Raw genomic sequence first — 14,263 nt, 5'->3', positions numbered from 1 at the left:
GAAACATGATAGATAACATAAATGTCACCGACTATAATGTTAAATCATCTATATAGGCCCTAAAATTTGCCTATCATTACCTACTTATAACCCATAAAATTTTTACATCTAAAGTACCACTTATGTCACCACAAAACAACTAAAATATCCCCTCAACTCTACACTTACATCATAAACTTCTTCTATAACAAGAAATGTTTAAATAACCATAAAACATATAAATGTCTACCCACTTCTAGTAAATTAATATATCAAAAATTTTTAAAATAAACATACATGTTGTACCATCATGCAAATCATGTACACATGCATGGATGATATATATATATATATAATGTTTCAGCATTCATGAATTTTTTTAATGAGACATAATCTAATGATAATTACAAATTATTTAGCAGTATACTAATAACCATGTTATATATATATATAAGTTGTTACTTTAGATATATTTACGCATTTTAACAAAGCAATGTTTGACATGTATGTATTAATTGGTGGCCATTATTGCACATATTTCTTGACAAGAAATTCATTGATCTTAGAGAGATAATGCAGATTAATGCAGCCCCCAGGTGGGTATATCTTGCTGGCCTATGTAGATAGTAAACCATTATCATAAACCATAAATATTAGTATCCTACTAGATCTGATCTTGTGCAACGTGATGCAAGCTTTAAATGATTGTTTATGCCATCGTACTACTTAAGTGTGCATGCTATGATATCAAATTCTTGTATCTTTAAAAAGTACAAAAGTATAGAATAAGCATAACAATTTCAACTTTACTTGAGAATAATAAAACTATAGCAAACTAGCATTTAGTAACATAAAATTCGAAATGTCAAAATTTAAATTCATGACATCATAATACTTTAGCTGCAACAAGAGCCACCACAATTAAAGCTAAGGATTGAACTAAATGCATACCGAATGTTGTGCAAAGAAAAAAATCTATGGATAAAAATTAAAAATGTATAAATTAGACGTTAAGTTTATTACAATCGTGTAAAGACTACAAAGTATCTATTGCGCATATTATGTTAGAAAATGAACAAAGAGAAAAAAGTATAATTTAATATAAATATGTTTATTAGTATCAACTATTAAACAAAAATTGATACTTTCATCTTCTAAAATTCTAGCCCATGCGAAAAGGACAGATTGATATGAATTATGATAGACTAGTTAGTCCTAGATAGCTAGGTTTGACGAACTAGTGAACTAAACACTAGTTAAAGGTTTGACTAAAAAATTAGTCCACCTATTAACCTAACTATTTGGATTTTCAAAGGGACTAGAAATTAGACATCCAGTTGTTAGTCTCTGAATTTAAATTTAAAAGGGGTCTAAGAATAGTCCCACGATCCAAAAACAGAGCTAATTAACCGTGGGTGGCTCAGGTTGCCGCTAAATTAATGGTGGTATTCCGAGACACTGAAACTAGCGAAAAAAAATACTCTTTTCTGCAGGATCCTTTAATGATTAGCTCCCCCTTCTATACGTCGATGCTATACATGTGCGTGGGATTTTTTTTTTTTTTTTTGACAACCATGTGCGTGGGATTAAATGCTACACACAAGCAAGTCAGCCCCTAGATTGTTGAGCTCCCAATTCAAAGCACGGATCGATATGCGATAAAAGAATGGTATCCTTCTTAAAAAGCTGCGTTATTAGTAGCTCGTTGTACTAGTTCAGGGCATTTCACAGGCGTCGTGCAAGGGCTTATCCGAGACGATGCGGAAGCACGAGAGAACGAAGCAGCAGCAGCAGCATGGGAGCGGCGGAAGAAGGGCGGCACTGTGGTTCCTTCTGCCTCCTCTTCTAGTCCTGGTTATGATCAAGACTAATTTACTGCCGCAGGTTGCGCGCTGTAAGTCATCCTACTAACCGTTCGATTGATATCAGCTCCTCTCTGTTCCACCCCTCCTGATTGTTGTGATTTTGCTGCTCTCCTCCTGTGTCATTCAAGAATGTAGTGTGGCATTTTGGCCATTTATGTTTGTTTTCAAAGCTTTTTTTATTTGGCATTTTGTGATTTGATTTTACTTGAAAAACAGCACTCTGCTTAATTGTGCTGAACCTCCAAACTCTTCTTGGAAATCCACAGTTGTGCTTGCATTGCAGTAGATATATAGTTGAAGATTTAGGAAACACCTGGGAATTTTTCTGTTTATTACTAGTAAATTGAGATACATTTTTTAGAGGAAATGTATGCATGTACCATTCCAAGCTTTCTGACAACAGGCTTTAAGAATCTAAGAACAGCTCAGGTTCTAGCACTTACAAAACTTTGCACCTTGGCTCTCTGCAGTTAAGGAGACTGGATTTAACAAATTAACAAATGAAATGGTTCAGAGAGTTTCATCTTTAGGTAAGCTATAAGATTATATACTGAACTCTCTGCTTTCATCTACATCTCGATGTGAAATGCTTGACACGTAATGTTGCCTACATATATTCAAGGTTTGGACAGTGCAAGACGGCAGCAACAATCACTTGAAGCAGAATCTGCAAAAGGTATGTATGGCAATGCTTTGAGGGAAAAAAAAAACAATCCTTTTGCCATACAGAGCATTTTTGCAGTCTTTACGAACCTCTACTATGGATTTGCGCACTTCAATCTGCAGAACATGTTGAGCAGTAGTCTCTTTCCTAGGTATCGCCACTTCAAGCACAGCCGTCGAATAGAGCATTCATTAAGTGAAAATAAATAGTTACATTATGTTTAACATATATACACAATGTCTTGTGTCTGCATTACTTTGGAGTTTGGAGTGGCACCCTTATCATTATATATGTGATATTAATCCAGTTTTATTTCCTGCAGAGTACAACCAACAAAATCATACTCTTGCCACAAACGTGGCAAAAGATGGTTCTTTCAGAAATTCAGGTACAGTTAGCCTTTCCTCATTTAGCTTGATTACTGTTTCGGCGTTACATTTGGGGTTAGTTTTCATGTTTTTCACAGTTTGCCAACTAATGAATGCAACAATCTGGCTGAAAATGGTAACAACAATTATTTTTAGGACATGTTTGGATCCCATGAATTGAAACCAATGTTTAGAAAGTGCTTATTAGTGGATTATTTTCCAATTCCTGGAACCAAATAGGGCATTAGAGAATTCTGTAATCTGTCTTGTATGGTATGCAGATGTGGCACCACCGACAATGAGCAAGCTTGCCTGCAACTGGAGCAATCGTCACTCAGACACCTGCAGAATGGAAGGTGACTTGCGGATCCATGGCAAATCCGCCACAGTCTATGTCCTTTCATCATCCACCTTCAACCCAAACAACTCTACCATCACAATCCGGCCGTACACGCGGAAGTGGGAGCAAGAAACCATGGCAAGGATTCGGGAGGTCACCATCCGGTCCACCGCGCCAGAGCCTTACAGCTTCGTGATCCCTCCCAAGTGCACGGTGAGGCACGACGTGCCAGCGGTGGTCTTCTCTACCGGCGGCTGCGGCACCAACTTCTTCCACGCCATGACTGACCTCATCATCCCACTCTACATCACAGCCCGCGAGTACAACGGCCACGTCCAGCTGCTCGTCGCCGACTACCAGCCTGAATTTGTGGCCAAATTCAGGCCGATCCTGGCCGCACTGTCCATCTACCCGATCATAGACTTCGACGCCGACACCGCCGTGCGCTGCTTCCCGTCGGCGCACGTCGGGCTCGAGAGCCACAGGATACTTGGCATCAACCCGGGTCTCTCACGCAACGGCTACACTATGATGGGATTCCGGGACTTCCTCCGGGACGTCTTCTCGCTGCCGCGGCCATGGGCGACACCCGTAAGCAGGAAGCCTCGGCTCGTCTTTGTTGTGCGTCGCCACTCGAGGGCTGTGACGAACGAAGCCGATGCCATCGCCGCCGTTGCCGATCTCGGCTTCGAGGTGGTGGCTGCCGGACCGGAGGACGTCGGGGACATGGCCAAGATCGCGGCGGTGGTGAACTCGTGCGACGTGATGGTGGGCGTGCACGGCGCTGGGCTGACCAACATGGTGTTCCTGCCGCACAACGGCACCATAGTGCAGATCATCCCGTGGGGAAACCTGAAGTACCCGTGCCGGTTCGACTTCGGCGACCCGGTGCCAGACATGGGACTGCACTACGTCGAATACGAGGTGAACGCGGAGGAGACCACGCTCAAGTACAAGTACCCGAGGGACCATCCGGTGTTTACTGACCCACTCTCCATAGAGCGCAGCGGTAAACTTTGGGAGACGTTCCTCGAGGGCCAGAACGTCACACTGGACATCGATCGGTTCAGAGAGGCCATGCAGCAAGTGTACAAGTCCGTCACCACGGAGTAGGGATGGCTGCCAGGCATGAAGTAGAGGTTGACGATTAATGTGTAAACTTTCCTATTCTTTTGCTGTTTAGTAGGATGTATTTAAACTGCAATACTAGCTCATCATCAGGGATGCAAGTCGGGAGGCGATCTTCTTCGGGTCTTGATTGGATGCATGTGTATCCGCTTCAATCGTGTGTGGATTGGAATGAAGCATAGTTTAATTTTACTTCAATCCACTTCAGCATATGTAGATTAAGATTAATATATGCACATTCAAACAAGATCTCGACCAAAAAAGAAATCCTTGTGTTCTATCGACTTAAAAGAAGTTAGTTGAAAAAGATACACAAATGTTATGTGCATGCCAACGGAAGCTAGACCGGTTGGTCGTGCGACACCCCTCCCTCGTGTCCTGATTGAAGCTTAAATTCTAGCTAGCACCTAAAAACACTACTAAACAGAACACAGACTATTATTTCCAGCATAATAATAAGATTATGTGCTTAACTATTTCCCTCATAAATCAATAGTTTTGCACTCAAATACTCAATGACTCCACTTTTCACTTTGTCAAACCACAATTGCATAAGTGCTAGCCAAAGACTATGTAGAAACCAAAAATCATCAACACATCGTCTGGAGTCTGGAGACTAGAAAACTCATATGCAGTGCAATTTGCTGGTAATATTGTTTCAAATCACCCAGCCCTGATATGGAGAGTATGGGCGACACCAAAATGCAAATACTTCGTCTGGCTGCTCCTACAAAATAGCCTATGGACTGCTGCAAGATTGCAATTGCGTGGATGGACAAACAACTACTTTTGTGCCTTGTGTGAGCAGAACATGGAGACGACGCACCACTTATTTTTCGAATGCCCCTTCTCGCTGGCAGTCTGGCACAGTATTGCCTTGTGGAGTGGATTCAGCAATCTGGATCCGAGCAGCTGGACCCAGGAAGATGATTTGGAAGACCAATATAGCCAGGCGTTCAGAGCAGGAGATACGAAGGGACAGTCCCTAGTCATCTTGACCCTCTGGAATATCTGGAACTGCCGAAATGATGTGATCTTTAGAGGGGTGCGCAAGACAGTCCAAGTAACACTCACTATGGTAAAGGACACGACACAACATTGGAGCTGGGTAGGCTGCAACGCTCTTAGGGTCGACCATGTAACTAGAGAGTAATCCATTATGTAACTCAGTCCTGCGTGGACTCGGCAACGTGGGGGGCGCAGCTCGCGCATGTATTTGGACGTTTTGATCCCTCTCTTATTAATGAATCAAAGCCGGTAATACCCTATATCTGGTTGGGGCAAGCCCGATCTCAAGAAATGGGGGATGTCATAGTCTCCATTCATGAAGAAAATATGTCAGAGTCAGGATTACACTACAAGGTGTTCGAGAAGCAACAGAGCAAACTCCAAGAGCGGCTAGGCTTCGGTAATCATGGGCATGCAGCCCGCGTGGCTGTGGCCCGGCCTAAAGCACGTCAATTCGGCCCAGCCCAAGCACGACACAACCCATTACCCTTCCATGCTCTGGCCACCCCGAAGCACATAGCAGGTCGTGCCTGGACTGCCACCTCGGCATGGTAGGCGGCACGACCTAGCATGAAATTTCAACGCAGGCCCGATAATGGCGGAATGGCCTACTGGCACCAAGGCATGCCCTGTTAAGAGCCCATGCTGTATAAACCTAACCATAACTAATTTCCTCCTCCCTCTCTCTACCTCCGCCGCACTCTCCTTGCTTCCCTCTCGTTCTCGCGCGTGCGCATCAGCATCACGAGTCCTCGCGATTACACCCCTCACGCCGCACTTTTCTCTCGCATCTCCCTCTCCACTCCTCTAGTCGCTCTCTCCTGATTCGCTCAGCCCTCAACAGACAGCACCGCGCAGGCGCCATTCAACACCCAACACTACCCGCGATAGCCTCCTCTTGGCCGCCCCTTCTCCATGCAACCACAATGACCGCCTCTACTGCCAGCCACAGACACACATCCTCCTCTATGCGTGGCTCACGGATGGCGGGCGCGAGTGCGTCGCCGGCAACCTCCGTGCGGACATGAGTGTGCCGCTGATGACCGCTGCTCGATGCTGTCACTTCCCTTCGCAGGCCTCGGGCTAGGCCGGTGTGCTTTTGGGCCATGTGCTCTAGCACGGACCTGTGCCATGCTGGGCCGGCCTGGCCCGTTGCTCAACTTTAGGCTTCAGTACTCACCGCACTTGCCAGAGTTCGCGTTCAAGCAGAAAGCCCAAACCAAAACCAGTAGTCATCGCATCGCTGCCTTGAAGGGGTTTTATCATCTCGCGCTGGAATAATTCTGTTACGACCTTGTGATCATCTCCTAGCCATGTTAGCCATGAACCTGTAAGAGGATAGCACCGGCCAGCGATAGGCAGAGTAATATTGTACACTTCAGTATGACCGGCATCGTCTACAAGCACCGGATGACACAGGAACCAGCGTGTGCAACCGATTTGTAAGAATAGGGAAATTCCCATCAAACGCGTCGCAGTGGCCATGATTCTTACGATCCCTAGTGAGGGAAAAAAAGGGAAATGAACTACACCCCCCCACCCCAATTCCTCGTATTAATTGCAGCCTCCGAGCTACGTACAAATTGGATACCGCACCACACAATCGAAACAGGGCCGGCCGCATCCATATCCCTCTGGACTCCATATTTGGATCAAATAATATTTATTTTCTACGTTGTTACTCTCTCTTTGTCCTTGAAAGCTTTAAATTCTAGAATTGGTGCTAGTTGACTTTTTTAAGTTTGACCAATTTTATAAAAAAAGAGCATCAATATCTATAATATAAAATGAGTATCTTATAAAAATATATTCTACAATAAATCTAATACTAATCTTAAGTTTTTTTAAGAATTCGGTCGAAATTTAAAAAGTTTAACCTAAAGACAACTCGAAGAATTAAAGCAAGGATAGAGGGAGTAGAATTTTTGGCTAGAAAGCCTGGGCTCTGTAATCTATTTGGATCAAGCAAGAACTACAAAGTTGTTGCTCCTTGTGCCTTAGGGCACTCACAACGCAAGACTTTATCACAGAGTCCAAGACAATTAATTACATATTATTTATGGTATTTTGCTGATGTGGCAGCATACTTATTGAAGAAAGAGGTAGAAAAAATAAGACTCCAAGTCTTATTTAGACTCTAAATCCACATTGTTCGAGGTAATAAATACATTTAGACTCTATGATAGAGTCTGCATTGTGAGTGCCCTTAGCAATGTGCACTTAGCGTTCTTGGGTCGACTTCATGTTTTAAAATGCCCACTCCATGTAATTAAACGGATTGTCTCACAAACAAAAGTAACTAGAGGGATTATCTGACAACTGTAGGCTTTGAATAATACAAAGCCGTAATAATCAAGTTTTATCATGTAACAACTTCACAAGTCACCTGTTGTAGACTGTAGTTTTTTTTTGTTTCATTAAAGAGTAGAACTAATCTGTCGCATGTTGTTTTGTCAATACCAAATTTTGTCTTGTGCTTGCAACCGTCTCTCGATGAATGATGCCTTTCTGCTGTCAATTTCTGAAAGCGATTATAAGAATATATACAAAGGGTGCGTGTCCCATATATATATATGAATGAATGATGTATACTCCTAATCAAATCAGCTACCTAGAGCACTGTTACTGACGAAAGTGAAGACAAGAGACCTAACCGGATATCCCTAATAATGATAATAATAACTAAAGTAAAGTTAGTATATTAATTTCCACTCGCGTGGTAGTTATGTCATTATCATAGACGTGAACAAGATTACCTATCTTATTTGTTTACACATGAAAATATGTCCCATCCAATCTAAAATACTTGGCAGTATTTTCATATTGTTATCTAGAGTTTAGTCTGTAAATGATATAAAAGAATAAAATTACCAAATGTACCTTATGACAGATTTGACAATGTTTATTCAATTCAATGCAACCAACAATGATTTAGAAACCCAGTCAAAACCATTGCAAATCAGCTCGTAACATTAGTAGTGTCAAATATTTGAAAAGAGTTATAGGATAGTAATAGTGATCCCACTGTTTTGAGTAATAATATTAATATTGGGATTTCAGGAGGTCTGTACGTCGTGTCTAGGGTTAGGGGTCTTCATGGTGCATTTCCTGAATACTTATAATTTATATACTAGATCTAGCGCAGTTAGATTTAGAGTTTACAACCTTATAATTAACACCTACGAATACACTATAGGTTCTCCCATGCACAACTGAACCCTGAATTTAATGTCATCTCCATCCATCAATCCCACTCCAAGTCTACGCACCTTTGCACACCTCCTATCTCCACAGCAATATATAACTGTTTGATCGGTGTCACGTCACAGTTCCACTACATCTCACCAGCCATAATGCCATGAACACTACATCTTCTCCAATCCACAGTCAATCATTGCTACACAACTACAATCAGTAAAAATACCATGAGGCATGGATCACCATCGGTTGTCAGTAAAGGATTACGAACCATCCATGAATGATTCATGATTCCAAGTCACAATTGTTGATAACTATACTTACATTCATTGTCAGAGAGTTAGTCGACAATTAATTATTACTATGCATTTCTCTACACTTGGCAAAGCACTTGGGCTGCGTAATAGAAATGAACACACTAAGCCTTTTCAATTACTAGCAAATATGCACGTGCGACACGCACGTGTTTGTATTCGTAGATGTTTCTTGATTTTATTTCCACTCTATGTTACAGTTGTTATTCATTCACAATATGATACTATAAGTAATACAAGACATTTGCTAGTTTTTTCTTCCTTATTTATCATAACAAATAAAATCATATGTGTTCAAAATTTATTATTTTCTTTTTAATTGCTAATACATACGGTTGCATGTATTCATATTGATATGCCTTCAAATTATTCTACTTTTCTCAATTAGTTTATTTATTATTATTGTTGCGTGCGTGCATCCATATTTACCTTTTTCCAATTAATCTATTTATTAGTTGCATGCATACATCTTGATATGTACTATTTTTTTCCGAACAATCCACGACAGCGGCGGTGCATCTATATTTTTCCTTTTCTAATTAATCTAATCTGCGCTTGTGAATTGGCAACGCGTCGATGGGAGAAACATGAAAGGAAGAGAGAGGAGTCCGGGAGAAACACGAAAGGGGAAGAGAGAGAGGAAGCTACGATACGGGAACATGTATATGTTTGTGGGTTTTTTACACAGGAGATAAACACACGTAATAAACAATTTAAAGTTTATTTTCCTTTTTTCGGGTAACGAGAAATCTTGATTTATAATTAGTCTTACATCTTAGTACATGTAAGATCATAAATAATGGAGGGCTCATATAACACGACGTCGAGATCGAGTGGCTATCATAGAGGGTGCCCCCTTAGAAAAAACTCGCTCTTTTATAGTGTGATAAGATCGCCATATTTGGCGAGCACCGCAGGAAAAAATTTGGGGGCCCGGTCCCACTAATGCCTTTTCTCGAGTCTAAATACACAAACCACAACATAAAAAAGATCAATACTGAGGGTAATAATCATCATTCTTTACGGGTATATTGTGGCCATGAATTTGGATGATGACAAGTCAAAAGTAAAAGGTGCTGACATGTCCCTGGTAATGAATATAGTGACGGTGAGAACCATGACTCATCACTATAACCCATCAGAGATCACCATAGTTATGTGTTATTTTTTATGCCTCTCAATCCATTGCTACAGTAAACTTAACGGAGGTAGGCAAACCATCCACCTGGTCATGGTTAAGCAGGTCTTAACAGAGGCGGTTGGTCCATCTGCCCGGTTAATTTATTAACCGAGACGGTCCCCTAAGCCGCCCACCTTCGTTAAATAACTGAGGTGGTGCTTAAAGTTGCCTGCCTCCATTAAACTATTAACAGAGGTGACTATTATTAATTACCCGTCTCTGATTAATCACTTTCTAGATTAAAATAAACTTTTTTGAATTCAAATTTAAATTTGAATTTCGCTAATCAAAATACAGGAAAAGCATAAAATACACATATAGAGGACAAACATATATTACATTTCTTTATGTGTCGTCCTTATCATACCACGAACGAACATTAAGTATGCATGTCTTCCTTATTGTATTACAAACATATATATACTCTGTAACGCCTTGGTTTTTAAAACAAGACCAGAGTCATCATATGTGTGTCCAGAAAGTTCACACATACAACAAAAGAATAGAAATATCAGAAACAATGTTATATATATAGCGGAAAACATATTTATAATAACACTTACAACAATCAGAGTACGCGGAAAATAGTTGGTAAACTTTAGGCTCCATTCTTCTCAGGGACGGTTGACTGGGGCTCTGTATGTCAAGCACTTCTGATATGCCTCTAGAAAACTCCATGACACCTTTATCATTCTTCTCAACAGCACTTTCTACAGACTGGGTGGGGGGGGGGGCAAATAGCAAGGGTGAGTTCATATTGAACCGAACAAGTACAGGTGGAAAGTATATGATATGCAAGACTTAATCAAAAGAAAAGCTGACACTGTTTGACTGCTGGTGAGCTTTTAAGTTGATAAACTTTTATTACAACTCTTTTATTAAAACAACCTATTACTAATCATGAGTGAAGCATCCCAACCCTTAATTATATGAAAATAAATTAACAATATTATTAATCCATATTATAATTATTATTAAGATCTCTGAGGTAGCAACCTCGGATAGTAACTCAGGGTAGCAACCCATTAAGGTCATGGGATAGCAATCCCAATTAAGAAAACAGGATAATAATCATGCCAACACAGAATATCCATTCCGCCAAAGCACGAGGTAGCAACCTGTTGACGGTCGATAACGTCAACATTTATTATAACTTTAAACCTGAAGGAGAACATGAATACACACTAGTATAGGGTTTAAACTAACAATTTCCACGAGTTTTGTATATTCTGTATTTTCAAGGGTGAATTTCAGGAAAGCTGAAAAGAGGGACTCTAGTGCAAAATAAACACAAAACATATTCGTCAAGGGAAACGTCGCGAGAAGACTCAGGAAGAACGAGAAGCCACCCAGAGCAACGGGGGGCCTAGCGGCTGCCAGGTGGGGCCTGTCGGCCCCACCCTAGCGCCAGCCGGCACCCCCCTTAGGGTTTTGCCCCTCCTCTTCTCGAAGCTTCCTCCACCGCCCGCCTTTAAGGAGTCATCTCGGCCCTTGGTTAAGTCGGTTTGATCATACGGCGCACGCAAATCCCACCGGACTATAAATATATGGGTAGACCCCCCCTGGAGAGAACCAATTCATTATTCATCAAGGCCTCAAGCCATCAAGCATCAAGCGCTTTCAAGTTCATCAAGAGCCTTCTAATTCATAGTTCTAGTTAGTTACATTAGAAGTAGAGGAAATCTAGTTCTTCATCGGGATCTGGAGCCTCTGGCGTCGATTTGGAGCGCAAGAGTTCGGTAATAGATCTAGTTCTAACTTTATAGTATTCAATTATATATTAGGGAGACTTTATTCTTAATAGATTCATATGTTCTTAATTGCATTAGTTATTTCTACTTTGATTATATTTCTAGGATAGTTGGTTTGATCTTATTGAATTCATGTAATTACTCGTATAGCGTTTAAATAATCGATCGTTGGGTAGATGATAGACAATATGTAGACATGGTGTCTAGATTTCTTGTTTGTCTGTGAGTGCACCCTGATGTGTCGGGTCATGTCGTAGTCCGCGTAGGTGCTAGCTGTGTTGGTTCCTCTGTAGTCCACCCCTTGTACGTAGGTCTAGCATGGGCACGGTCGCGAAGGAGGTGACGGTTGCGTCTTAAAACCCTCATTAGTTGATGTCTCTTTACATGTAATTATGATATAGGGTTGACTTAACTGTGATTTCTAGATGTAATTGCACTAATTAGAGTTATTCATTAGCATAATTATAGAATTACCTTAGATCCAACTCCCTAATTTATCCATTGGCTAACTATTATTATGGCTAGTAGATGCTCTGATGATTATCTTTAATTATGATACTTGATGATTATGTTATCATTATTATTTATCTATATTTATCTTGTGACCTCTGCCTGTTATGAGTAGATTATACGACTTGGGTAATATTATTTATTCATCCTATAAAGTTTCTTATCAATATAATAGAATATAGTTTAACACTTAGCCTTCCCAGTGGTATAAATATAAATCGACAACCTAGATACTTCCCTAGGTAAAATGCTACAACGGTATAATTATTTGTCCGCTTACAGAACCCATTTAGTTTATAATTATATTCATATATTTTATTCTCTATCTAGTTGCAGTAGAACATGTGAATCTATATTAATTTCCTAGCAATGTAATTAGGATGACAACCTACTTTATGCTTAGGAATGTTAGAGTGGTTTGTTGCTATTTGACAAGTTACTGATATACCGTGCATCTCTAGTGTTGTTACTAGGGGTAGGGTTTATCTCTATTTTAGTGATGACGGTAGTAAATGTCAACAAGCACTTTTGGCGCCGTTGCCGGGAAGACACAATATACTTAAGATATATTGATAACATATATACGCGATAAAGTTATATTACCAATCAATTTCTACTCAATCAGGTACACCCTTCATCGTTATCATTTTTCTTATCTTATGCAGGGTGATGAATGAATGGTTTTGCTCTTCCAAGAAACTTTACTGAAGATCCAGAGAAACTCCTTAGGAAGAAGAAGTTTGTAGAAGCAAGGGACAAATTTGAATCACCATCAAGAACACCCTCTGCTGCTCAAGCTAGCTCTTGAGAGGAGCCAGCTCCAACATTGGAAGAGGAATTTAAAGGACAAATAGAAGAACAAGCAGAAGAGTTAGGAGGAAACCTAGCTCCTGTGTTTGAAGACATGACTGAGAAGACACTGCAAGAGTTCTCTGCCGCGACAACAGCAAACATTCAGACTAGACCAGCAGTCAACACTGGGGAGAATGGATTTGAGCTCAAGCCTGCTCTTATCACCATGGATTTGAGCTCAAGCCAGCCAATTCTATGGAAAAGCCCATGAAGATGCAAGTGCACACCTACAACACTTTCTAGAGATCTGCAGCACCTTCACAATCAGAGGAGTACCAAAGGATGTTATCTTACTCCGTCTTTTCCCATTCTCATTATTGGGGAAAGCCAAGCAGTGGTTCTACACCAACAAAGACAAACACAATACATGTGACCTTTGCTCGACTGCTTTCCTAGCAAAATTTTTTCCTACACCCAAGACTAATGCTCTGCATGGGAAGATTTCAAGTTTCCAACAACAACATGATGAATCATTCACTGAAGCATGGGAAAGATTCCAGAATTACATTGAAGACTGTCCTCATCATGGGATAGAGTAGTGGATTTTCATGCAGACTTTCTATCGTGGGCTCATCTCTAGTACCTGTGAGTCTATTGATGCTGCAGCTAGAGGAGCTTTCGTGTCACTTAAGCTCTCAGACGCTAAAGCACTTGTTGAGAAGATGGCCTCAAATTCAACATGCAATGAAGAACGTACTCAGTCTCGGAAGAAAGGAGGAGGAATCCATCATCTCAAGGAAGTAGACATGGTCACTGCCAAGCTAGAGCTCATCATGAAGAAGCTCGACATAGAGAAGAAGGAAGTCATGCACATCAATGATTCCCATATGACATGTGAAGAATGTGGAGACTACGGGCACTCAGTTGCCAGTTTCCCTTGAAAGGTCCAAATGGCTAGAGGGGGGTGAATGGCCTATTTAAAATTTCTACAAACTTCAACTAGACAAGTTGATTAGTAAAACAAAAGGTGAAGCTATTCTAGCACTAGCACAACTAAGCTATGCAAGCCACCTACACAAGTCTAGCAAGAAAGCTAAACACTAGTTACAACAAGAAAGCACAACTAGAAGCTTGCTACACTCCTAAACAAGAAGACTAAACTAAAC

General features: G+C 40.9%; 1 protein-coding gene across 1 annotated transcript; it reads left to right on the top strand.

Annotated features, from left to right (window-relative positions):
- On the top strand, window positions 1,618-4,669 carry LOC8058849. The gene is made up of 5 exons (XM_002438439.2): window positions 1,618-1,873; window positions 2,315-2,374; window positions 2,467-2,520; window positions 2,831-2,896; window positions 3,158-4,669. The coding sequence occupies exons 1-5, from the start codon at window positions 1,738-1,740 to the stop codon at window positions 4,327-4,329; spliced, it is 1,488 nt and encodes a 495-aa protein (XP_002438484.1). The 5' UTR covers window positions 1,618-1,737; the 3' UTR covers window positions 4,330-4,669.

Source organism: Sorghum bicolor, chromosome 10 (genome assembly GCF_000003195.3).
Source record: "Sorghum bicolor cultivar BTx623 chromosome 10, Sorghum_bicolor_NCBIv3, whole genome shotgun sequence".
NCBI classification, from domain to species: Eukaryota; Viridiplantae; Streptophyta; class Magnoliopsida; order Poales; family Poaceae; genus Sorghum; species Sorghum bicolor.
This window is presented reverse-complemented; position numbering and strand designations above follow the sequence as displayed.